Below are 25,420 nucleotides of genomic sequence, written 5' to 3' on the forward strand. Positions count from 1 at the left end.
ATTTTTTAGGACTATGTGTGAAACTGAAAAAAAAATTAACACAATAAATGATGCTGCTATAAAAATTGAAAAAGATGTGATCAATGACTATGAATTTGAAGGTATTGTTATTGCTAAAAGCCACTCTTCAGAATTCATTGCTTATATGAATTCGGACAAGAGCTCAAACTTAATGGAAAATACGTTAACATGTAAATTGTGCTGTGAAATATTTCCGGATAAATTAAGTATGAGAAGTCATTTAAAAATTTATAGTAAAAAATCAACTTTTACATGTGATATATGTAAAAAATCGTTTCATCTCAAAGCACAGTTGATTACTCATATTTTAAATCATACAGATAATCCTCACAAATGCAGTGTTTGTAATAAAACATTTAGCCGAAAGGGTTATGTAAGAATTCATATGAGGATTCATACTGAAAATATGCCATATAAATGTGATATCTGTCATCAAAGATTTTTTTTTAAAGGAGTTTTTGACAATCATATGAGAAAACATACTGGAGTAAAACCTCACAAATGTGATGTCTGTATTAAATCATTTAATACAAAAGGACATTTGACAAGACATAAAATGATTCATACAAATAAAAGAGAAAAACCATTTTGTTGTGACATTTGTAATAATTCATATTATAACATTTCACATTTGAAAAGACACAAATGGTCCCATAGTGAAAATAAGCGTTACAAATGCACTGTCTGTAATAAAACATTTTCTGATCCTACTCATTTTAAAGAGCACTCAAGAATTCACACTGGTGAAAAGCCTTTTAAATGCGAACTTTGTAGTAAAACTTTTAATTTGAAAGTAAGTTTGGTTACACATATGATGAGCCATACAGGTTTGAAACCTCACAAATGTACTGAGTGTGACAAGACTTTTGTTAATAGAACCCAATTAAAATCACACCTGTCAGTTCATACAAAAGAAAAGCCATTTAAATGTGGTATCTGTCATAAGTTATTAACTAATTCAACTAGTCTACAATACCATATGATGAAGCATAAAGGTGAAAATCCTCATAGATGTATTGTGTGTAATAAGTCATTTCCAATAGCATCAATTTTAAAAAATCATATGGTCATTCATTCTATCATTAAACCTTATAAATGTGATATCTGTGATAAGGCATTTAATCAAGCTGTACATTTAAAAGTGCATAGAAGGACACATACTGGCGAAAAACCTTATGCATGTCATGTTTGTAATAAATCATTTGCTGTATCTAATTCTTTGAATTTACATATAAGAACTCATACTGGAGAAAAGCCTTTTGAATGCAAAATATGTGATTACAGTTGTACAACATCTTCGGGACTAAAAATTCATAACAAATATAATCATACCACCAGAAATAAGCCATATACATGTGATATATGTAATAAAAGTTTTGTTTTAAAGCGAGTTTTGGATATACATAAAAAGTCTCATACTGGAAATAAACCTTTTGAGTGTAACTTATGTTCTAGGACATTTACTCAAAAATCCAGTGTGAGAAACCATATAATTTATTTCCATGCTGATTTTAAGCCTCATAAATGTGATGTTTGTAATAATTCTTATACTTCAGCATTCAATTTGAAATTACACATGAGAATACACACCGGAGAATCCCCTTTTAAATGTGATATCTGTAAACAATCATTTCATCAAAAACCACAGTTAATTACTCATATTTTAAATCATACAGGAGAAAAATTGTTCAAGTGTAACATCTGTTCAAAAAGATTTGCTCATAAATATACTAGAAATATTCATATGAGAACTCATACTGGTGAAAAACCTTATAAATGTGATATATGTAATATAAGTATTCGACATAAAGCATCATATAATATTCACATGAAAAATCATGCTGGGTTGAAACCACACAAGTGTGATATCTGTAATAAAGCATTTGTAATAAGATCAAAATTAAATTACCATATGAAAATTCATAGTAATGATTAAAAAAAACTAAAGGAAGCTATTTTAGCTAATTAATACTTTTAAAATAATTTTTTTCAACTAAATATTATATTACCAATATAATATTGTTAAATGACGATCATAACTTATTATCTTTTTCTGCATCAGCGAACAGGCAATCCAAATGATCTTTGAATGCCATATGATTTTTAACTACATGCCCTCGAACGCATTTTGCCATAATATAAGCATATGCTTTTGCTCGTAGAGCTATAAATTCAGTAATTTTTTCGTTCAGCTATATAGCATGGGTGGTCTTGTGCTAAATCTGAAGTATGCATACGGTCCAACAAGTTCGAGTTGGCCTTAAATCATTATAAAAGTGGTCAGTTTTAATATGATATATCAAGGATACATTTTCCCTATTATTCAGTTTAGAGTTATCTTTTTCTGCATCAGCGAACAGGCAATCCAAATGATCTTTGAATGCCATATGATTTTTAACTACGTGCCCTCGAACTCCTCGTGCCTTAATTTTCCCCTTGTTCATAATATAAGCTATGATTTTGCTTGTAGGGCTATAAATTCAGTAATTTTTTTGTTCAGCTATATAGCATGGGTGGTCTTGTGGTAAATCTGAAGTATGCATACGGTCCAACAAGTTCGAGTTGTCCTTAAATCTTTATAAAAGTCGTCCGTTTAAATATGATATATTAATGATCTGATGGATACATTTTTCCTATTATTCAGTTTAGAGTTATCTTTTTCTGCATCAGCGAACAGGCAATTCAAATGATCTTTGAATGTCATATGATTTTTAACTACATGCCCTCGAACGCATTTTGCCATAATATAAGCATATGATTTTGCTCATAGAGCTATAAATTCAGTAATTTTTTCGTTCAGCTATATAGCATGGGTGGCCTTGTGGTAAATCTGAAGTATGCATACGATCCAACAAGTTCGAGTTGGCCTTAAATCTTTATAAAAGTCGTCAGTTTTAATATGATATATCAAGGATACATTTTCCCTATTATTCAGTTTAGAGTTATCTTTTTCTGCATCAGCGAACAGGCAATCCAAATGATCTTTGAATGCCATATGATTTTTAACTACATGCCCTCGAACGCATTTTGCCATAATATAAGCATATGCTTTTGCTCGTAGAGCTATAAATTCAGTAATTTTTTCGTTCAGCTATATAGCATGGGTGGTCTTGTGCTAAATCTGAAGTATGCATACGGTCCAACAAGTTCGAGTTGGCCTTAAATCATTATAAAAGTGGTCAGTTTTAATATGATATATCAAGGATACATTTTCCCTATTATTCAGTTTAGAGTTATCTTTTTCTGCATCAGCGAACAGGCAATCCAAATGATCTTTGAATGCCATATGATTTTTAACTACATGCCCTCGAACGCATTTTGCCATAATATAAGCATATGATTTTGCTCGTAGAGCTATAAATTCAGTAATTTTTTTGTTCAGCTATATAGCATGGGTGGTCTTGTGGTAAATCTGAAGTATGCATACGGTCCAACAAGTTCGAGTTGTCCTTAAATCTTTATAAAAGTCGTCCGTTTAAATATGATATATCAATGATCTGATGGATACATTTTCCCTATTATTCAGTTTAGAGTTATCTTTTTCTGCATCAGCGAACAAGCAATCCAAATGGTCTTTGAATGTCATATGATTTATAACTAGGTGCCCTCGAACGCCTTTTGCCATAATATAAGCATATGATTTTGCTTGTAGAGCTATAAATTCAGTAATTTTTTCGTTCAGCTATATAGCATGGGTGGTCTTGTGGTAAATCTGAAGTATGCATACGATCCAACAAGTTCGAGTTGGCCTTAAATCTTTATAAAAGTCGTCAGTTTTAATATGATATATCAAGGATACATTTTCCCTATTATTCAGTTTAGAGTTATCTTTTTCTGCATCAGCGAACAGGCAATCCAAATGATCTTTGAATGCCATATGATTTTTAACTACATGCCCTCGAACGCATTTTGCCATAATATAAGCATATGCTTTTGCTCGTAGAGCTATAAATTCAGTAATTTTTTCGTTCAGCTATATAGCATGGGTGGTCTTGTGCTAAATCTGAAGTATGCATACGGTCCAACAAGTTCGAGTTGGCCTTAAATCATTATAAAAGTGGTCAGTTTTAATATGATATATCAAGGATACATTTTCCCTATTATTCAGTTTAGAGTTATCTTTTTCTGCATCAGCGAACAGGCAATCCAAATGATCTTTGAATGCCATATGATTTTTAACTACGTGCCCTCGAACTCCTCGTGCCTTAATTTTCCCCTTGTTCATAATATAAGCTATGATTTTGCTTGTAGGGCTATAAATTCAGTAATTTTTTTGTTCAGCTATATAGCATGGGTGGTCTTGTGGTAAATCTGAAGTATGCATACGGTCCAACAAGTTCGAGTTGTCCTTAAATCTTTATAAAAGTCGTCCGTTTAAATATGATATATTAATGATCTGATGGATACATTTTTCCTATTATTCAGTTTAGAGTTATCTTTTTCTGCATCAGCGAACAGGCAATTCAAATGATCTTTGAATGTCATATGATTTTTAACTACATGCCCTCGAACGCATTTTGCCATAATATAAGCATATGATTTTGTTCGTAGAGCTATAAATTCAGTAATTTTTTCGTTCAGCTATATAGCATGGGTGGTCTTGTGGTAAATCTGAAATATGCATATGGTCCAACAAGTTCGAGTTGTCCTTAAATCTTTATAAAAGTCGTCAGTTTTAATATGATATATCAATGATCTGATGGATACATTTTCCCTATTATTCAGTTTAGAGTTATCTTTTTCTGCATCAGCGAACAAGCAATCCAAATGGTCTTTGAATGTCATATGATTTATAACTACGTGCCCTCGAACGCCTTTTGCCATAATATAAGCATATGATTTTGCTTGTAGAGCTATAAATTCAGTAATTTTTTCGTTCAGCTATATAGCATGGGTGGTCTTGTGGTAAATCTGAAGTATGCATACGATCCAACAAGTTCGAGTTGGCCTTAAATCTTTATAAAAGTCGTCAGTTTTAATATGATATATCAAGGATACATTTTCCCTATTATTCAGTTTAGAGTTATCTTTTTCTGCATCAGCGAACAGGCAATCCAAATGATCTTTGAATGCCATATGATTTTTAACTACATGCCCTCGAACGCATTTTGCCATAATATAAGCATATGCTTTTGCTCCTAGAGCTATAAATTCAGTAATTTTTTCGTTCAGCTATATAGCATGGGTGGTCTTGTGCTAAATCTGAAGTATGCATACGGTCCAACAAGTTCGAGTTGGCCTTAAATCATTATAAAAGTGGTCAGTTTTAATATGATATATCAAGGATACATTTTCCCTATTATTCAGTTTAGAGTTATCTTTTTCTGCATCAGCGAACAGGCAATCCAAATGATCTTTGAATGCCATATGATTTTTAACTACATGCCCTCGAACGCATTTTGCCATAATATAAGCATATGCTTTTGCTCGTAGAGCTATAAATTCAGTAATTTTTTCGTTCAGCTATATAGCATGGGTGGTCTTGTGCTAAATCTGAAGTATGCATTTGGTCCAACAAGTTCGAGTTGGCCTTAAATCATTATAAAAGTGGTCAGTTTTAATATGATATATCAAGGATACATTTTCCCTATTATTCAGTTTAGAGTTATCTTTTTCTGCATCAGCGAACAGGCAATTCAAATGATCTTTGAATGTCATATGATTTTTAACTACATGCCCTCGAACGCATTTTGCCATAATATAAGCATATGATTTTGCTCGTAGAGCTATAAATTCAGTAATTTTTTCGTTCAGCTATATAGCATGGGTGGTCTTGTGGTAAATCTGAAATATGCATATGGTCCAACAAGTTCGAGTTGTCCTTAAATCTTTATAAAAGTCGTCCGTTTTAATATGATATATCAATGATCTGATGGATACATTTTCCCTATTATTCAGTTTAGAGTTATCTTTTTCTGCATCAGCGAACAAGCAATCCAAATGGTCTTTGAATGTCATATGATTTATAACTACGTGCCCTCGAACGCCTTTTGCCATAATATAAGCATATGATTTTGCTTGTAGAGCTATAAATTCAGTAATTTTTTCGTTCAGCTATATAGCATGGGTGGTCTTGTGGTAAATCTGAAGTATGCATACGATCCAACAAGTTCGAGTTGGCCTTAAATCTTTATAAAAGTCGTCAGTTTTAATATGATATATCAAGGATACATTTTCCCTATTATTCAGTTTAGAGTTATCTTTTTCTGCATCAGCGAACAGGCAATCCAAATGATCTTTGAATGCCATATGATTTTTAACTACATGCCCTCGAACGCATTTTGCCATAATATAAGCATATGCTTTTGCTCGTAGAGCTATAAATTCAGTAATTTTTTCGTTCAGCTATATAGCATGGGTGGCCTTGTGGTAAATCTGAAGTATGCATACGATCCAACAAGTTCGAGTTGGCCTTAAATCTTTATAAAAGTCGTCAGTTTTAATATGATATATCAAGGATACATTTTCCCTATTATTCAGTTTAGAGTTATCTTTTTCTGCATCAGCGAACAGGCAATCCAAATGATCTTTGAATGCCATATGATTTTTAACTACATGCCCTCGAACGCATTTTGCCATAATATAAGCATATGCTTTTGCTCGTAGAGCTATAAATTCAGTAATTTTTTCGTTCAGCTATATAGCATGGGTGGTCTTGTGGTAAATCTGAAGTATGCATACTTTCCAACAAGTTCGAGTTGTCCTTAAATCTTTATAAAATCGTCAGTTTTAATATGATATATCAATGATCTGATGGATACATTTTCCCTATTATTCAGTTTAGAGTTATCTTTTTCTGCATCAGCGAACAGGTAATCCAAATGGTCTTTGAATGTCTTATGATTTATAACTAGGTGCCCTCGAACGCCTTTTGCCACAATATAAGCATATGATTTTGCTCGTAGAGCTATAAATTCAGTAATTTTTTCGTTCAGCTATATAGCATGGGTGGTCTTGTGGTAAATCTGAATTATGCATTCCGTCCAACAAGTTCGAATTAGCCTTAAATCTTTATAAAAGTTGTCAGTTTTAATATGATATATCAAGGATACATTTTCCCTATTATTCAGTTTAGAGTTATCTTTTTCTGCATCAGCGAACAGGCAATCCAAATGATCTTTGAATGCCATATGATTTTTAACTACGTGCCCTCGAACTCCTCGTGCCTTAATTTTCCCCTTGTTCATAATATAAGCTATGATTTTGCTTGTAGGGCTATAAATTCAGTAATTTTTTTGTTCAGCTATATAGCATGGGTGGTCTTGTGGTAAATCTGAAGTATGCATACGGTCCAACAAGTTCGAGTTGTCCTTAAATCTTTATAAAAGTCGTCCGTTTAAATATGATATATTAATGATCTGATGGATACATTTTTCCTATTATTCAGTTTAGAGTTATCTTTTTCTGCATCAGCGAACAGGCAATTCAAATGATCTTTGAATGTCATATGATTTTTAACTACATGCCCTCGAACGCATTTTGCCATAATATAAGCATATGATTTTGCTCATAGAGCTATAAATTCAGTAATTTTTTCGTTCAGCTATATAGCATGGGTGGCCTTGTGGTAAATCTGAAGTATGCATACGATCCAACAAGTTCGAGTTGGCCTTAAATCTTTATAAAAGTCGTCAGTTTTAATATGATATATCAAGGATACATTTTCCCTATTATTCAGTTTAGAGTTATCTTTTTCTGCATCAGCGAACAGGCAATCCAAATGATCTTTGAATGCCATATGATTTTTAACTACATGCCCTCGAACGCATTTTGCCATAATATAAGCATATGATTTTGCTCGTAGAGCTATAAATTCAGTAATTTTTTCGTTCAGCTATATAGCATGGGTGGTCTTGTGCTAAATTTGAAGTATGCATACGGTCCAACAAGTTCGAGTTGGCCTTAAATCATTATAAATGTGGTCAGTTTTAATATGATATATCAAGGATACATTTTCCCTATTATTCAGTTTAGAGTTATCTTTTTCTGCATCAGCGAACAGGCAATCCAAATGATCTTTGAATGCCATATGATTTTTAACTACATGCCCTCGAACGCATTTTGCCATAATATAAGCATATGATTTTGCTCGTAGAGCTATAAATTCAGTAATTTTTTTGTTCAGCTATATAGCATGGGTGGTCTTGTGGTAAATCTGAAGTATGCATACAGTCCAACAAGTTCGAGTTGTCCTTAAATCTTTATAAAAGTCGTCCGTTTAAATATGATATATCAATGATCTGATGGATACATTTTTCCTATTATTCAGTTTAGAGTTATCTTTTTCTGCATCAGCGAACAGGCAAATTCAAATGATCTTTGAATGCCATATGATTTTTAACTACATGCCCTCGAACGCATTTTGCCATAATATAAGCATATGATTTTGCTCGTAGAGCTATAAATTCAGTAATTTTTTCGTTCAGCTATATAGCATGGGTGGTCTTGTGGTAAATCTGAAATATGCATATGGTCCAACAAGTTCGAGTTGTCCTTAAATCTTTATAAAAGTCGTCAGTTTTAATATGATATATCAAGGATACATTTTCCCTATTATTCAGTTTAGAGTTATCTTTTTCTGCATCAGCGAACAGGCAATCCAAATGATCTTTGAATGCCATATGATTTTTAACTACATGCCCTCGAACGCATTTTGCCATAATATAAGCATATGATTTTGCTCGTAGAGCTATAAATTCAGTAATTTTTTCGTTCATCTATATAGCATGGGTGGTCTTGTGGTAAATCTGAAGTATGCATACTTTCCAACAAGTTCGAATTGGCCTTAAATCTTTATAAAAGTTGTCAGTTTTAATATGATATATCAAGGATACATTTCCCCTATTATTCAGTTTAGAGTTATCTTTTTCTGCATCAGCGAACAGGCAAATTCAAATGATCTTTGAATGCCATATGATTTTTAACTACGTGCCCTCGAACTCCTCGTGCCTTAATTGTCCCCTTGTTCATAATATAAGCTATGATTTTGCTTGTAGGGCTATAAATTCAGTAATTTTTTCGTTCAGCTATATTGCATGGGTGGTCTTGTGCTAAATCTGAAGTATGCATACGGTCCAACAAGTTCGAGTTGTCCTTAAATCTTTATAAAAGTCGTCCGTTTAAATATGATATATTAATGATCTGATGGATACATTTTTCTTATTATTCAGTTTAGAGTTATCTTTTTCTGCATCAGCGAACAGGCAATTCAAATGATCTTTGAATGTCATATGATTTTTAACTACATGCCCTCGAACGCATTTTGCCATAATATAAGCATATGATTTTGCTCGTAGAGCTATAAATTCAGTAATTTTTTTGTTCAGCTATATAGCATGGGTGGTCTTGTGGTAAATCTAAAGTATCCATACGGTCTAACAAGTTCGAGTTGTCCTTAAATCTTTATAGAAGTCGTCAGTTTTAATATGATATATCAAGGATAAATTTTCCCTATTATTCAGTTTAGAGTTATCTTTTTCTGCATCAGCGAACAGGCAATCCAAATGATCTTTGAATGCCATATGATTTTTAACTACATGCCCTCGAACGCATTTTGTCATAATATAAGCATATGCTTTTGCTCGTAGAGCTATAAATTCAGTAATTTTTTCGTTCAGCTATATAGCATGGGTGGTCTTGTGCTAAATCTGAAGTATGCATACGGTCCAACAAGTTCGAGTTGTCCTTAAATCTTTATAAAAGTCGTCCGTTTAAATATGATATATTAATGATCTGATGGATACATTTTTCCTATTATTCAGTTTAGAGTTATCTTTTTCTGCATCAGCGAACAGGCAATTCAAATGATCTTTGAATGTCATATGATTTTTAACTACATGCCCTCGAACGCATTTTGCCATAATATAAGCATATGCTTTTGCTCGTAGAGCTATAAATTCAGTAATTTTTTCGTTCAGCTATATAGCATGGGTGGTCTTGTGGTAAATCTGAAGTATGCATACGATCCAACAAGTTCGAGTTGGCCTTAAATCTTTATAAAAGTCGTCAGTTTTAATATGATATATCAAGGATACATTTTCCCTATTATTCAGTTTAGAGTTATCTTTTTCTGCATCAGCGAACAGGCAATCCAAATGATCTTTGAATGCCATATGATTTTTAACTACATGCCCTCGAACGCATTTTGCCATAATATAAGCATATGCTTTTGCTCGTAGAGCTATAAATTCAGTAATTTTTTCGTTCAGCTATATAGCATGGGTGGTCTTGTGCTAAATCTGAAGTATGCATACGGTCCAACAAGTTCGAGTTGGCCTTAAATCATTATAAAAGTGGTCAGTTTTAATATGATATATCAAGGATACATTTTCCCTATTATTCAGTTTAGAGTTATCTTTTTCTGCATCAGCGAACAGGCAAATTCAAATGATCTTTGAATGCCATATGATTTTTAACTACATGCCCTCGAACGCATTTTGCCATAATATAAGCATATGATTTTGCTCGTAGAGCTATAAATTCAGTAATTTTTTCGTTCAGCTATATAGCATGGGTGGTCTTGTGGTAAATCTGAAATATGCATATGGTCCAACAAGTTCGAGTTGTCCTTAAATCTTTATAAAAGTCGTCAGTTTTAATATGATATATCAATGATCTGATGGATACATTTTCCCTATTATTCAGTTTAGAGTTATCTTTTTCTGCATCAGCGAACAAGCAATCCAAATGGTCTTTGAATGTCATATGATTTATAACTACGTGCCCTCGAACGCCTTTTGCCATAATATAAGCATATGATTTTGCTTGTAGAGCTATAAATTCAGTAATTTTTTCGTTCAGCTATATAGCATGGGTGGTCTTGTGGTAAATCTGAAGTATGCATACGATCCAACAAGTTCGAGTTGGCCTTAAATCTTTATAAAAGTCGTCAGTTTTAATATGATATATCAAGGATACATTTTCCCTATTATTCAGTTTAGAGTTATCTTTTTCTGCATCAGCGAACAGGCAATCCAAATGATCTTTGAATGCCATATGATTTTTAACTACATGCCCTCGAACGCATTTTGCCATAATATAAGCATATGCTTTTGCTCGTAGAGCTATAAATTCAGTAATTTTTTCGTTCAGCTATATAGCATGGGTGGTCTTGTGCTAAATCTGAAGTATGCATACGGTCCAACAAGTTCGAGTTGGCCTTAAATCATTATAAAAGTGGTCAGTTTTAATATGATATATCAAGGATACATTTTCCCTATTATTCAGTTTAGAGTTATCTTTTTCTGCATCAGCGAACAGGCAAATTCAAATGATCTTTGAATGCCATATGATTTTTAACTACATGCCCTCGAACGCATTTTGCCATAATATAAGCATATGATTTTGCTCGTAGAGCTATAAATTCAGTAATTTTTTCGTTCAGCTATATAGCATGGGTGGTCTTGTGGTAAATCTGAAGTATGCATACTTTCCAACAAGTTCGAGTTGTCCTTAAATCTTTATAAAAGTCGTCCGTTTAAATATGATATATCAATGATCTGATGGATACATTTTTCCTATTATTCAGTTTAGAGTTATCTTTTTCTGCATCAGCGAACAGGCAAATTCAAATGATCTTTGAATGCCATATGATTTTTAACTACTGCCCTCGAACGCATTTTGCCATAATATAAGCATATGCTTTTGCTCGTAGAGCTATAAATTCAGTAATTTTTTCGTTCAGCTATATAGCATGGGTGGTCTTGTGGTAAATCTGAAGTATGCATACTTTCCAACAAGTTCGAGTTGTCCTTAAATCTTTATAAAATCGTCAGTTTTAATATGATATATCAATGATCTGATGGATACATTTTCCCTATTATTCAGTTTAGAGTTATCTTTTTCTGCATCAGCGAACAGGCAAATTCAAATGATCTTTGAATGCCATATGATTTTTAACTACATGCCCTCGAACGCATTTTGCCATAATATAAGCATATGATTTTGCTCGTAGAGCTATAAATTCAGTAATTTTTTCGTTCAGCTATATAGCATGGGTGGTCTTGTGGTAAATCTGAAGTATGCATACTTTCCAACAAGTTCGAGTTGTCCTTAAATCTTTATAAAATCGTCAGTTTTAATATGATATATCAATGATCTGATGGATACATTTTCCCTATTATTCAGTTTAGAGTTATCTTTTTCTGCATCAGCGAACAGGTAATCCAAATGGTCTTTGAATGTCTTATGATTTATAACTAGGTGCCCTCGAACGCCTTTTGCCACAATATAAGCATATGATTTTGCTCGTAGAGCTATAAATTCAGTAATTTTTTCGTTCAGCTATATAGCATGGGTGGTCTTGTGGTAAATCTGAATTATGCATTCCGTCCAACAAGTTCGAATTAGCCTTAAATCTTTATAAAAGTTGTCAGTTTTAATATGATATATCAAGGATACATTTTCCCTATTATTCAGTTTAGAGTTATCTTTTTCTGCATCAGCGAACAGGCAATCCAAATGATCTTTGAATGCCATATGATTTTTAACTACGTGCCCTCGAACTCCTCGAGCCTTAATTTTCCCCTTGTTCATAATATAAGCTATGATTTTGCTTGTAGGGCTATAAATTCAGTAATTTTTTTGTTCAGCTATATAGCATGGGTGGTCTTGTGGTAAATCTGAAGTATGCATACGGTCCAACAAGTTCGAGTTGTCCTTAAATCTTTATAAAAGTCGTCCGTTTAAATATGATATATTAATGATCTGATGGATACATTTTTCCTATTATTCAGTTTAGAGTTATCTTTTTCTGCATCAGCGAACAGGCAATTCAAATGATCTTTGAATGTCATATGATTTTTAACTACATGCCCTCGAACGCATTTTGCCATAATATAAGCATATGATTTTGCTCATAGAGCTATAAATTCAGTAATTTTTTCGTTCAGCTATATAGCATGGGTGGCCTTGTGGTAAATCTGAAGTATGCATACGATCCAACAAGTTCGAGTTGGCCTTAAATCTTTATAAAAGTCGTCAGTTTTAATATGATATATCAAGGATACATTTTCCCTATTATTCAGTTTAGAGTTATCTTTTTCTGCATCAGCGAACAGGCAATCCAAATGATCTTTGAATGCCATATGATTTTTAACTACATGCCCTCGAACGCATTTTGCCATAATATAAGCATATGATTTTGCTCGTAGAGCTATAAATTCAGTAATTTTTTCGTTCAGCTATATAGCATGGGTGGTCTTGTGCTAAATTTGAAGTATGCATACGGTCCAACAAGTTCGAGTTGGCCTTAAATCATTATAAAAGTGGTCAGTTTTAATATGATATATCAAGGATACATTTTCCCTATTATTCAGTTTAGAGTTATCTTTTTCTGCATCAGCGAACAGGCAATCCAAATGATCTTTGAATGCCATATGATTTTTAACTACATGCCCTCGAACGCATTTTGCCATAATATAAGCATATGATTTTGCTCGTAGAGCTATAAATTCAGTAATTTTTTTGTTCAGCTATATAGCATGGGTGGTCTTGTGGTAAATCTGAAGTATGCATACAGTCCAACAAGTTCGAGTTGTCCTTAAATCTTTATAAAAGTCGTCCGTTTAAATATGATATATCAATGATCTGATGGATACATTTTTCCTATTATTCAGTTTAGAGTTATCTTTTTCTGCATCAGCGAACAGGCAAATTCAAATGATCTTTGAATGCCATATGATTTTTAACTACATGCCCTCGAACGCATTTTGCCATAATATAAGCATATGATTTTGCTCGTAGAGCTATAAATTCAGTAATTTTTTCGTTCAGCTATATAGCATGGGTGGTCTTGTGGTAAATCTGAAATATGCATATGGTCCAACAAGTTCGAGTTGTCCTTAAATCTTTATAAAAGTCGTCAGTTTTAATATGATATATCAAGGATACATTTTCCCTATTATTCAGTTTAGAGTTATCTTTTTCTGCATCAGCGAACAGGCAATCCAAATGATCTTTGAATGCCATATGATTTTTAACTACATGCCCTCGAACGCATTTTGCCATAATATAAGCATATGATTTTGCTCGTAGAGCTATAAATTCAGTAATTTTTTCGTTCATCTATATAGCATGGGTGGTCTTGTGGTAAATCTGAAGTATGCATACTTTCCAACAAGTTCGAATTGGCCTTAAATCTTTATAAAAGTTGTCAGTTTTAATATGATATATCAAGGATACATTTCCCCTATTATTCAGTTTAGAGTTATCTTTTTCTGCATCAGCGAACAGGCAAATTCAAATGATCTTTGAATGCCATATGATTTTTAACTACGTGCCCTCGAACTCCTCGTGCCTTAATTGTCCCCTTGTTCATAATATAAGCTATGATTTTGCTTGTAGGGCTATAAATTCAGTAATTTTTTCGTTCAGCTATATTGCATGGGTGGTCTTGTGCTAAATCTGAAGTATGCATACGGTCCAACAAGTTCGAGTTGTCCTTAAATCTTTATAAAAGTCGTCCGTTTAAATATGATATATTAATGATCTGATGGATACATTTTTCTTATTATTCAGTTTAGAGTTATCTTTTTCTGCATCAGCGAACAGGCAATTCAAATGATCTTTGAATGTCATATGATTTTTAACTACATGCCCTCGAACGCATTTTGCCATAATATAAGCATATGATTTTGCTCGTAGAGCTATAAATTCAGTAATTTTTTTGTTCAGCTATATAGCATGGGTGGTCTTGTGGTAAATCTAAAGTATCCATACGGTCTAACAAGTTCGAGTTGTCCTTAAATCTTTATAGAAGTCGTCAGTTTTAATATGATATATCAAGGATAAATTTTCCCTATTATTCAGTTTAGAGTTATCTTTTTCTGCATCAGCGAACAGGCAATCCAAATGATCTTTGAATGCCATATGATTTTTAACTACATGCCCTCGAACGCATTTTGTCATAATATAAGCATATGCTTTTGCTCGTAGAGCTATAAATTCAGTAATTTTTTCGTTCAGCTATATAGCATGGGTGGTCTTGTGCTAAATCTGAAGTATGCATACGGTCCAACAAGTTCGAGTTGTCCTTAAATCTTTATAAAAGTCGTCCGTTTAAATATGATATATTAATGATCTGATGGATACATTTTTCCTATTATTCAGTTTAGAGTTATCTTTTTCTGCATCAGCGAACAGGCAATTCAAATGATCTTTGAATGTCATATGATTTTTAACTACATGCCCTCGAACGCATTTTGCCATAATATAAGCATATGCTTTTGCTCGTAGAGCTATAAATTCAGTAATTTTTTCGTTCAGCTATATAGCATGGGTGGTCTTGTGCTAAATCTGAAGTATGCATACGGTCCAACAAGTTCGAGTTGTCCTTAAATCTTTATAAAAGTCGTCCGTTTTAATATGATATATCAATGATCTGATGGATACATTTTCCCTATTATTCAGTTTAGAGTTATCTTTTTCTGCATCAGCGAACAGGCAAATTCAAATGATCTTTGAATGCCATATGATTTTTAACTACGTGCCCTCGAACGCATTTTGCCATAATATAAGCATATGATTTTGCTCGTAGAGCTATAAATTCAGTAATTTTTTCGTTCAGCTATATAGCATGGGTGGTCTTGTGGTAAATCTGAAATATGCATATGGTCCAACAAGTTCGAGTTGTCCTTAAATCTTTATAAAAGTCGTCAGTTTTAATATGATATATCAATGATCTGATGGATACATTTTCCCTATTATTCAGTTTAGAGTTATCTTTTTCTGCATCAGCGAACAAGCAATCCAAATGGTCTTTGAATGTCATATGATTTATAACTACGTGCCCTCGAACGCCTTTTGCCATAATATAAGCATATGATTTTGCTTGTAGAGCTATAAATTCAGTAATTTTTTCGTTCAGCTATATAGCATGGGTGGTCTTGTGGTAAATCTGAAGTATGCATACGATCCAACAAGTTCGAGTTGGCCTTAAATCTTTATAAAAGTCGTCAGTTTTAATATGATATATCAAGGATACATTTTCCCTATTATTCAGTTTAGAGTTATCTTTTTCTGCATCAGCGAACAGGCAATCCAAATGATCTTTGAATGCCATATGATTTTTAACTACATGCCCTCGAACGCATTTTGCCATAATATAAGCATATGCTTTTGCTCGTAGAGCTATAAATTCAGTAATTTTTTCGTTCAGCTATATAGCATGGGTGGTCTTGTGCTAAATCTGAAGTATGCATACGGTCCAACAAGTTCGAGTTGGCCTTAAATCATTATAAAAGTGGTCAGTTTTAATATGATATATCAAGGATACATTTTCCCTATTATTCAGTTTAGAGTTATCTTTTTCTGCATCAGCGAACAGGCAAATTCAAATGATCTTTGAATGCCATATGATTTTTAACTACATGCCCTCGAACGCATTTTGCCATAATATAAGCATATGATTTTGCTCGTAGAGCTATAAATTCAGTAATTTTTTCGTTCAGCTATATAGCATGGGTGGTCTTGTGGTAAATCTGAAGTATGCATACTTTCCAACAAGTTCGAGTTGTCCTTAAATCTTTATAAAAGTCGTCCGTTTAAATATGATATATCAATGATCTGATGGATACATTTTTCCTATTATTCAGTTTAGAGTTATCTTTTTCTGCATCAGCGAACAGGCAAATTCAAATGATCTTTGAATGCCATATGATTTTTAACTACTGCCCTCGAACGCATTTTGCCATAATATAAGCATATGCTTTTGCTCGTAGAGCTATAAATTCAGTAATTTTTTCGTTCAGCTATATAGCATGGGTGGTCTTGTGGTAAATCTGAAGTATGCATACTTTCCAACAAGTTCGAGTTGTCCTTAAATCTTTATAAAATCGTCAGTTTTAATATGATATATCAATGATCTGATGGATACATTTTCCCTATTATTCAGTTTAGAGTTATCTTTTTCTGCATCAGCGAACAGGTAATCCAAATGGTCTTTGAATGTCTTATGATTTATAACTAGGTGCCCTCGAACGCCTTTTGCCACAATATAAGCATATGATTTTGCTCGTAGAGCTATAAATTCAGTAATTTTTTCGTTCAGCTATATAGCATGGGTGGTCTTGTGGTAAATCTGAATTATGCATTCCGTCCAACAAGTTCGAATTAGCCTTAAATCTTTATAAAAGTTGTCAGTTTTAATATGATATATCAAGGATACATTTTCCCTATTATTCAGTTTAGAGTTATCTTTTTCTGCATCAGCGAACAGGCAATCCAAATGATCTTTGAATGCCATATGATTTTTAACTACGTGCCCTCGAACTCCTCGTGCCTTAATTTTCCCCTTGTTCATAATATAAGCTATGATTTTGCTTGTAGGGCTATAAATTCAGTAATTTTTTTGTTCAGCTATATAGCATGGGTGGTCTTGTGGTAAATCTGAAGTATGCATACGGTCCAACAAGTTCGAGTTGTCCTTAAATCTTTATAAAAGTCGTCCGTTTAAATATGATATATTAATGATCTGATGGATACATTTTTCCTATTATTCAGTTTAGAGTTATCTTTTTCTGCATCAGCGAACAGGCAATTCAAATGATCTTTGAATGTCATATGATTTTTAACTACATGCCCTCGAACGCATTTTGCCATAATATAAGCATATGATTTTGCTCATAGAGCTATAAATTCAGTAATTTTTTCGTTCAGCTATATAGCATGGGTGGCCTTGTGGTAAATCTGAAGTATGCATACGATCCAACAAGTTCGAGTTGGCCTTAAATCTTTATAAAAGTCGTCAGTTTTAATATGATATATCAAGGATACATTTTCCCTATTATTCAGTTTAGAGTTATCTTTTTCTGCATCAGCGAACAGGCAATCCAAATGATCTTTGAATGCCATATGATTTTTAACTACATGCCCTCGAACGCATTTTGCCATAATATAAGCATATGATTTTGCTCGTAGAGCTATAAATTCAGTAATTTTTTCGTTCAGCTATATAGCATGGGTGGTCTTGTGCTAAATTTGAAGTATGCATACGGTCCAACAAGTTCGAGTTGGCCTTAAATCATTATAAAAGTGGTCAGTTTTAATATGATATATCAAGGATACATTTTCCCTATTATTCAGTTTAGAGTTATCTTTTTCTGCATCAGCGAACAGGCAATCCAAATGATCTTTGAATGCCATATGATTTTTAACTACATGCCCTCGAACGCATTTTGCCATAATATAAGCATATGATTTTGCTCGTAGAGCTATAAATTCAGTAATTTTTTTGTTCAGCTATATAGCATGGGTGGTCTTGTGGTAAATCTGAAGTATGCATACAGTCCAACAAGTTCGAGTTGTCCTTAAATCTTTATAAAAGTCGTCCGTTTAAATATGATATATCAATGATCTGATGGATACATTTTTCCTATTATTCAGTTTAGAGTTATCTTTTTCTGCATCAGCGAACAGGCAAATTCAAATGATCTTTGAATGCCATATGATTTTTAACTACATGCCCTCGAACGCATTTTGCCATAATATAAGCATATGATTTTGCTCGTAGAGCTATAAATTCAGTAATTTTTTCGTTCAGCTATATAGCATGGGTGGTCTTGTGGTAAATCTGAAATATGCATATGGTCCAACAAGTTCGAGTTGTCCTTAAATCTTTATAAAAGTCGTCAGTTTTAATATGATATATCAAGGATACATTTTCCCTATTATTCAGTTTAGAGTTATCTTTTTCTGCATCAGCGAACAGGCAATCCAAATGATCTTTGAATGCCATATGATTTTTAACTACATGCCCTCGAACGCATTTTGCCATAATATAAGCATATGATTTTGCTCGTAGAGCTATAAATTCAGTAATTTTTTCGTTCATCTATATAGCATGGGTGGTCTTGTGGTAAATCTGAAGTATGCATACTTTCCAACAAGTTCGAATTGGCCTTAAATCTTTATAAAAGTTGTCAGTTTTAATATGATATATCAAGGATACATTTCCCCTATTATTCAGTTTAGAGTTATCTTTTTCTGCATCAGCGAACAGGCAAATTCAAATGATCTTTGAATGCCATATGATTTTTAACTACGTGCCCTCGAACTCCTCGTGCCTTAATTGTCCCCTTGTTCATAATATAAGCTATGATTTTGCTTGTAGGGCTATAAATTCAGTAATTTTTTCGTTCAGCTATATTGCATGGGTGGTCTTGTGCTAAATCTGAAGTATGCATACGGTCCAACAAGTTCGAGTTGTCCTTAAATCTTTATAAAAGTCGTCCGTTTAAATATGATATATTAATGATCTGATGGATACATTTTTCTTATTATTCAGTTTAGAGTTATCTTTTTCTGCATCAGCGAACAGGCAATTCAAATGATCTTTGAATGTCATATGATTTTTAACTACATGCCCTCGAACGCATTTTGCCATAATATAAGCATATGATTTTGCTCGTAGAGCTATAAATTCAGTAATTTTTTTGTTCAGCTATATAGCATGGGTGGTCTTGTGGTAAATCTAAAGTATCCATACGGTCTAACAAGTTCGAGTTGTCCTTAAATCTTTATAGAAGTCGTCAGTTTTAATATGATATATCAAGGATAAATTTTCCCTATTATTCAGTTTAGAGTTATCTTTTTCTGCATCAGCGAACAGGCAATCCAAATGATCTTTGAATGCCATATGATTTTTAACTACATGCCCTCGAACGCATTTTGTCATAATATAAGCATATGCTTTTGCTCGTAGAGCTATAAATTCAGTAATTTTTTCGTTCAGCTATATAGCATGGGTGGTCTTGTGCTAAATCTGAAGTATGCATACGGTCCAACAAGTTCGAGTTGTCCTTAAATCTTTATAAAAGTCGTCCGTTTAAATATGATATATTAATGATCTGATGGATACATTTTTCCTATTATTCAGTTTAGAGTTATCTTTTTCTGCATCAGCGAACAGGCAATTCAAATGATCTTTGAATGTCATATGATTTTGCTCGTAGAGCTATAAATTCAGTAATTTTTTTGTTCAGCTATATAGCATGGGTGGTCTTGTGGTAAATCTAAAGTATCCATACGGTCTAACAAGTTCGAGTTGTCCTTAAATCTTTATAAAAGTCGTCAGTTTTAATATGATATATCAAGGATACATTTTCCCTATTATTCAGTTTAGAGTTATCTTTTTCTGCATCAGCGAACAGGCAAATTCAAATGATCTTTGAATGCCATATGATTTTTAACTACATGCCCTCGAACGCATTTTGCTATAATATAAGCATATGATTTTGCTCGTAGAGCTATAAATTCAGTAATTTTTTCGTTCAGCTATATAGCATGGGTGGTCTTGTGGTAAATCTGAAGTATCCATACGGTCCAACAAGTTCGAGTTGTCCTTAAATCTTTATAAAAGTCGTCAGTTTTAATATGATATATCAAGGATACATTTTCCCTATTATTCAGTTTAGAGTTATCTTTTTCTGCATCAGCGAACAGGCAAATTCAAATGATCTTTGAATGCCATATGATTTTTAACTACATGCCCTCGAACGCATTTTGCCATAATATAAGCATATGATTTTGCTCGTAGAGCTATAAATTCAGTAATTTTTTCGTTCAGCTATATAGCATGGGTGGTCTTGTGGTAAATCTGAAGTATGCATACTTTCCAACAAGTTCGAGTTGTCCTTAAATCTTTATAAAAGTCGTCAGTTTTAATATGATATATCAATGATCTGATGGATACATTTTCCCTATTATTCAGTTTAGAGTTATCTTTTTCTGCATCAGCGAACAGGCAATCCAAATGATCTTTGAATGCCATATGATTTTTAACTACGTGCCCTCGAACTCCTCGTGCCTTAATTTTCCCCTTGTTCATAATATAAGCTATGATTTTGCTTGTAGGGCTATAAATTCAGTAATTTTTTCGTTCAGCTATATAGCATGGGTGGTCTTGTGCTAAATCTGAAGTATCCATACGGTCCAACAAGTTCGAGTTGTCCTTAAATCTTTATAAAAGTCGTCAGTTTTAATATGATATATCAAGGATACATTTTCCCTATTATTCAGTTTAGAGTTATCTTTTTCTGCATCAGCGAACAGGCAAATTCAAATGATCTTTGAATGCCATATGATTTTTAACTACATGCCCTCGAACGCATTTTGCCATAATATAAGCATATGATTTTGCTCGTAGAGCTATAAATTCAGTAATTTTTTCGTTCAGCTATATAGCATGGGTGGTCTTGTGGTAAATCTGAAGTATGCATACTTTCCAACAAGTTCGAGTTGTCCTTAAATCTTTATAAAAGTCGTCAGTTTTAATATGATATATCAATGATCTGATGGATACATTTTCCCTATTATTCAGTTTAGAGTTATCTTTTTCTGCATCAGTGAACAGGTAATCCAAATGGTCTTTGAATGTCATATGATTTATAACTAGGTGCCCTCGAACGCCTTTTGCCACAATATAAGCATATGATTTTGCTCGTAGAGCTATAAATTCAGTAATTTTTTCGTTCAGCTATATAGCATGGGTGGTCTTGTGGTAAATCTGAAGTATCCATACGGTCCAACAAGTTCGAGTTGGCCTTAAATCTTTATAAAAGTCGTCAGTTTTAATATGATATATCAAGGATACATTTTCCCTATTATTCAGTTTAGAGTTATCTTTTTCTGCATCAGCGAACAGGCAAATTCAAATGATCTTTGAATGCCATATGATTTTTAACTACATGCCCTCGAACGCATTTTGCCATAATATAAGCATATGATTTTGCTCGTAGAGCTATAAATTCAGTAATTTTTTCGTTCATCTATATAGCATGGGTGGTCTTGTGGTAAATCTGAAGTATACATACTTTCCAACAAGTTCGAATTGGCCTTAAATCTTTATAAAAGTTGTCAGTTTTAATATGATATATCAAGGATACATTTCCCCTATTATTCAGTTTAGAGTTATCTTTTTCTGCATCAGCGAACAGGCAAATTCAAATGATCTTTGAATGCCATATGATTTTTAACTACGTGCCCTCGAACTCCTCGTGCCTTAATTGTCCCCTTGTTCATAATATAAGCTATGATTTTGCTTGTAGGGCTATAAATTCAGTAATTTTTTCGTTCAGCTATATTGCATGGGTGGTCTTGTGCTAAATCTGAAGTATGCATACGGTCTAACAAGTTCGAGTTGTCCTTAAATCTTTATAAAAGTCGTCCGTTTAAATATGATATATTAATGATCTGATGGATACATTTTTCTTATTATTCAGTTTAGAGTTATCTTTTTCTGCATCAGCGAACAGGCAATTCAAATGATCTTTGAATGTCATATGATTTTTAACTACATGCCCTCGAACGCATTTTGCCATAATATAAGCATATGATTTTGCTCGTAGAGCTATAAATTCAGTAATTTTTTTGTTCAGCTATATAGCATGGGTGGTCTTGTGGTAAATCTAAAGTATCCATACGGTCTAACAAGTTCGAGTTGTCCTTAAATCTTTATAAAAGTCGTCAGTTTTAATATGATATATCAAGGATAAATTTTCCCTATTATTCAGTTTAGAGTTATCTTTTTCTGCATCAGCGAACAGGCAATCCAAATGATCTTTGAATGCCATATGATTTTTAACTACATGCCCTCGAACGCATTTTGTCATAATATAAGCATATGCTTTTGCTCGTAGAGCTATAAATTCAGTAATTTTTTCGTTCAGCTATATAGCATGGGTGGTCTTGTGCTAAATCTGAAGTATGCATACGGTCCAACAAGTTCGAGTTGTCCTTAAATCTTTATAAAAGTCGTCCGTTTAAATATGATATATTAATGATCTGATGGATACATTTTTCCTATTATTCAGTTTAGAGTTATCTTTTTCTGCATCAGCGAACAGGCAATTCAAATGATCTTTGAATGTCATATGATTTTTAACTACATGCCCTCGAACGCATTTTGCCATAATATAAGCATATGATTTTGCTCGTAGAGCTATAAATTCAGTAATTTTTTTGTTCAGCTATATAGCATGGGTGGTCTTGTGGTAAATCTAAAGTATCCATACGGTCTAACAAGTTCGAGTTGTCCTTAAATCTTTATAAAAGTCGTCAGTTTTAATATGATATATCAAGGATACATTTTCCCTATTATTCAGTTTAGAGTTATCTTTTTCTGCATCAGCGAACAGGCAAATTCAAATGATCTTTGAATGCCATATGATTTTTAACTACATGCCCTCGAACGCATTTTGCTATAATATAAGCATATGATTTTGCTCGTAGAGCTATAAATTCAGTAATTTTTTCGTTCAGCTATATAGCATGGGTGGTCTTGTGGTAAATCTGAAGTATCCATACGGTCCAACAAGTTCGAGTTGTCCTTAAATCTTTATAAAAGTCGTCAGTTTTAATATGATATATCAAGGATACATTTTCCCTATTATTCAGTTTTAGTTATCTTTTTCTGCATCAGCGAACAGGCAAATTCAAATGATCTTTGAATGCCATATGATTTTTAACTACATGCCCTCGAACGCATTTTGCCATAATATAAGCATATGATTTTGCTCGTAGAGCTATAAATTCAGTAATTTTTTCGTTCAGCTATATAGCATGGGTGGTCTTGTGGTAAATCTGAAGTATGCATACTTTCCAACAAGTTCGAGTTGTCCTTAAATCTTTATAAAAGTCGTCAGTTTTAATATGATATATCAATGATCTGATGGATACATTTTCCCTATTATTCAGTTTAGAGTTATCTTTTTCTGCATCAGTGAACAGGTAATCCAAATGGTCTTTGAATGTCATATGATTTATAACTAGGTGCCCTCGAACGCCTTTTGCCACAATATAAGCATATGATTTTGCTCGTAGAGCTATAAATTCAGTAATTTTTTCGTTCAGCTATATAGCATGGGTGGTCTTGTGGTAAATCTGAAGTATGCATACGGTCCAACAAGTTCGAGTTGGCCTTAAATCTTTATAAAAGTTGTCAGTTTTAATATGATATATCAAGGATACATTTTCCCTATTATTCAGTTTAGAGTTATCTTTTTCTGCATCAGCGAACAGGCAATCCAAATGATCTTTGAATGCCATATGATTTTTAACTACGTGCCCTCGAACTCCTCGTGCCTTAATTTTCCCCTTGTTCATAATATAAGCTATGATTTTGCTTGTAGGGCTATAAATTCAGTAATTTTTTCGTTCAGCTATATAGCATGGGTGGTCTTGTGGTAAATCTGTAGTATCCATACGATCCAACAAGTTCGCGTTGTCCTTAAATCTTTATAAAAGTCGTCCGTTTTAATATGATATATCAATGATCTGATGGATACATTTTTCCTATTATTCAGTTTAGAGTTATCTTTTTCTTCATCAGCGAACAGGCAATCCAAATGATCTCTGAATGTCATATGATTTTTAACTACATTCCCTCGAACGCCTTTTGTTGTTATCCATAATAAAATATTTTTATAGAAAAATTAGATATTTTTATTTTATATTATATTTGTATGTAGATAAATGGTTGTATTTATCGAAAATATCAATGTTTATATTTGATAATATGAATTAATAACAAATTAAAATTGTTTGTGTATGTTTTTAATTTTTAATATCACTATGATAATATTGTATTGAGGGTAAATTTTCAATTATTAAGATATAATTATATGAATTAATTATAATTATTTAACAATTTATTTTACTAACATGTTGTTTTTTTTTATTATTATTATTTATGTATAATTTATGTATAATTATTTATGTAAATATTCTTAAAGTGTATAACCATGATATTTTTACAGTTTTTTTATTTAAATTATGATATTTTACCATGATTGTATACAACTTCATATATTCTTACCTATTGTTATTAAAAATGTATACGATGTTTCCATATGTTTAAATGTGTTTTCATTAAGACAATTATATTTATTTAGGTATTGTTTTGTGACTAAAATATTTTAGTTTTATTTTAAAAATTTCAGAATAAAGCAGTGTTTTTATTTTTTAATAATTCATTGATAAAGTTATATCCCTACATGAATTGTTGTATTTTTATTAAGTATTATAAGTAATGTATAGTTATGAATAAGATATTTACCATTATAATGTACCAATAATGTTTTCAGCCAACGTAAAAAATCTTGAATTTTTCGCTCGGTTGTGTTTGGTTGTTGCTGGATTACAATATTTGATTCTAGAAATAGTATATTATTAATTGTATACTTGAACAAAAATCATACACTATGTATATGTTTATTATAATTTAACCAATATGGTTAATTTATATTAGTTTGGGAGGGCATGTACTACGAAGTACGAATTGCCTATTCAGAGGTGCCTATGCTTTTACATGTAAAATTTAAGGGGGAGGTGATCCAGAACTCTATATTATCCTACTAATATAGTTCTATCCGATAATATTGAAATAAAATTTCGAGTTTCACGA

At 32.6% G+C, this 25,420-nt stretch overlaps 1 protein-coding gene across 2 annotated transcripts in view; it reads left to right on the forward strand.

The window, feature by feature from the left end:
• Positions 1–25,420, forward strand: part of LOC107164221 (uncharacterized) — a 30,437-nt gene extending 5,017 nt beyond the window's left edge. For both annotated transcript variants that reach the window (XM_015511961.2, XM_015511962.2), the window contains one exon: positions 10–25,420. In XM_015511961.2, coding sequence (XP_015367447.2) covers positions 10–1,957 — 1,948 coding nt within the window. In that variant the 3' untranslated portion in view covers positions 1,958–25,420. The remainder of the gene's footprint in view (positions 1–9) is intronic.

The sequence above is a fragment of the Diuraphis noxia genome, unplaced genomic scaffold, assembly GCF_037042655.1.
Source record: "Diuraphis noxia isolate RWA-SAM2 unplaced genomic scaffold, SU_Dnox_SAM2 contig0005, whole genome shotgun sequence".
NCBI classification, from domain to species: Eukaryota; Metazoa; Arthropoda; class Insecta; order Hemiptera; family Aphididae; genus Diuraphis; species Diuraphis noxia.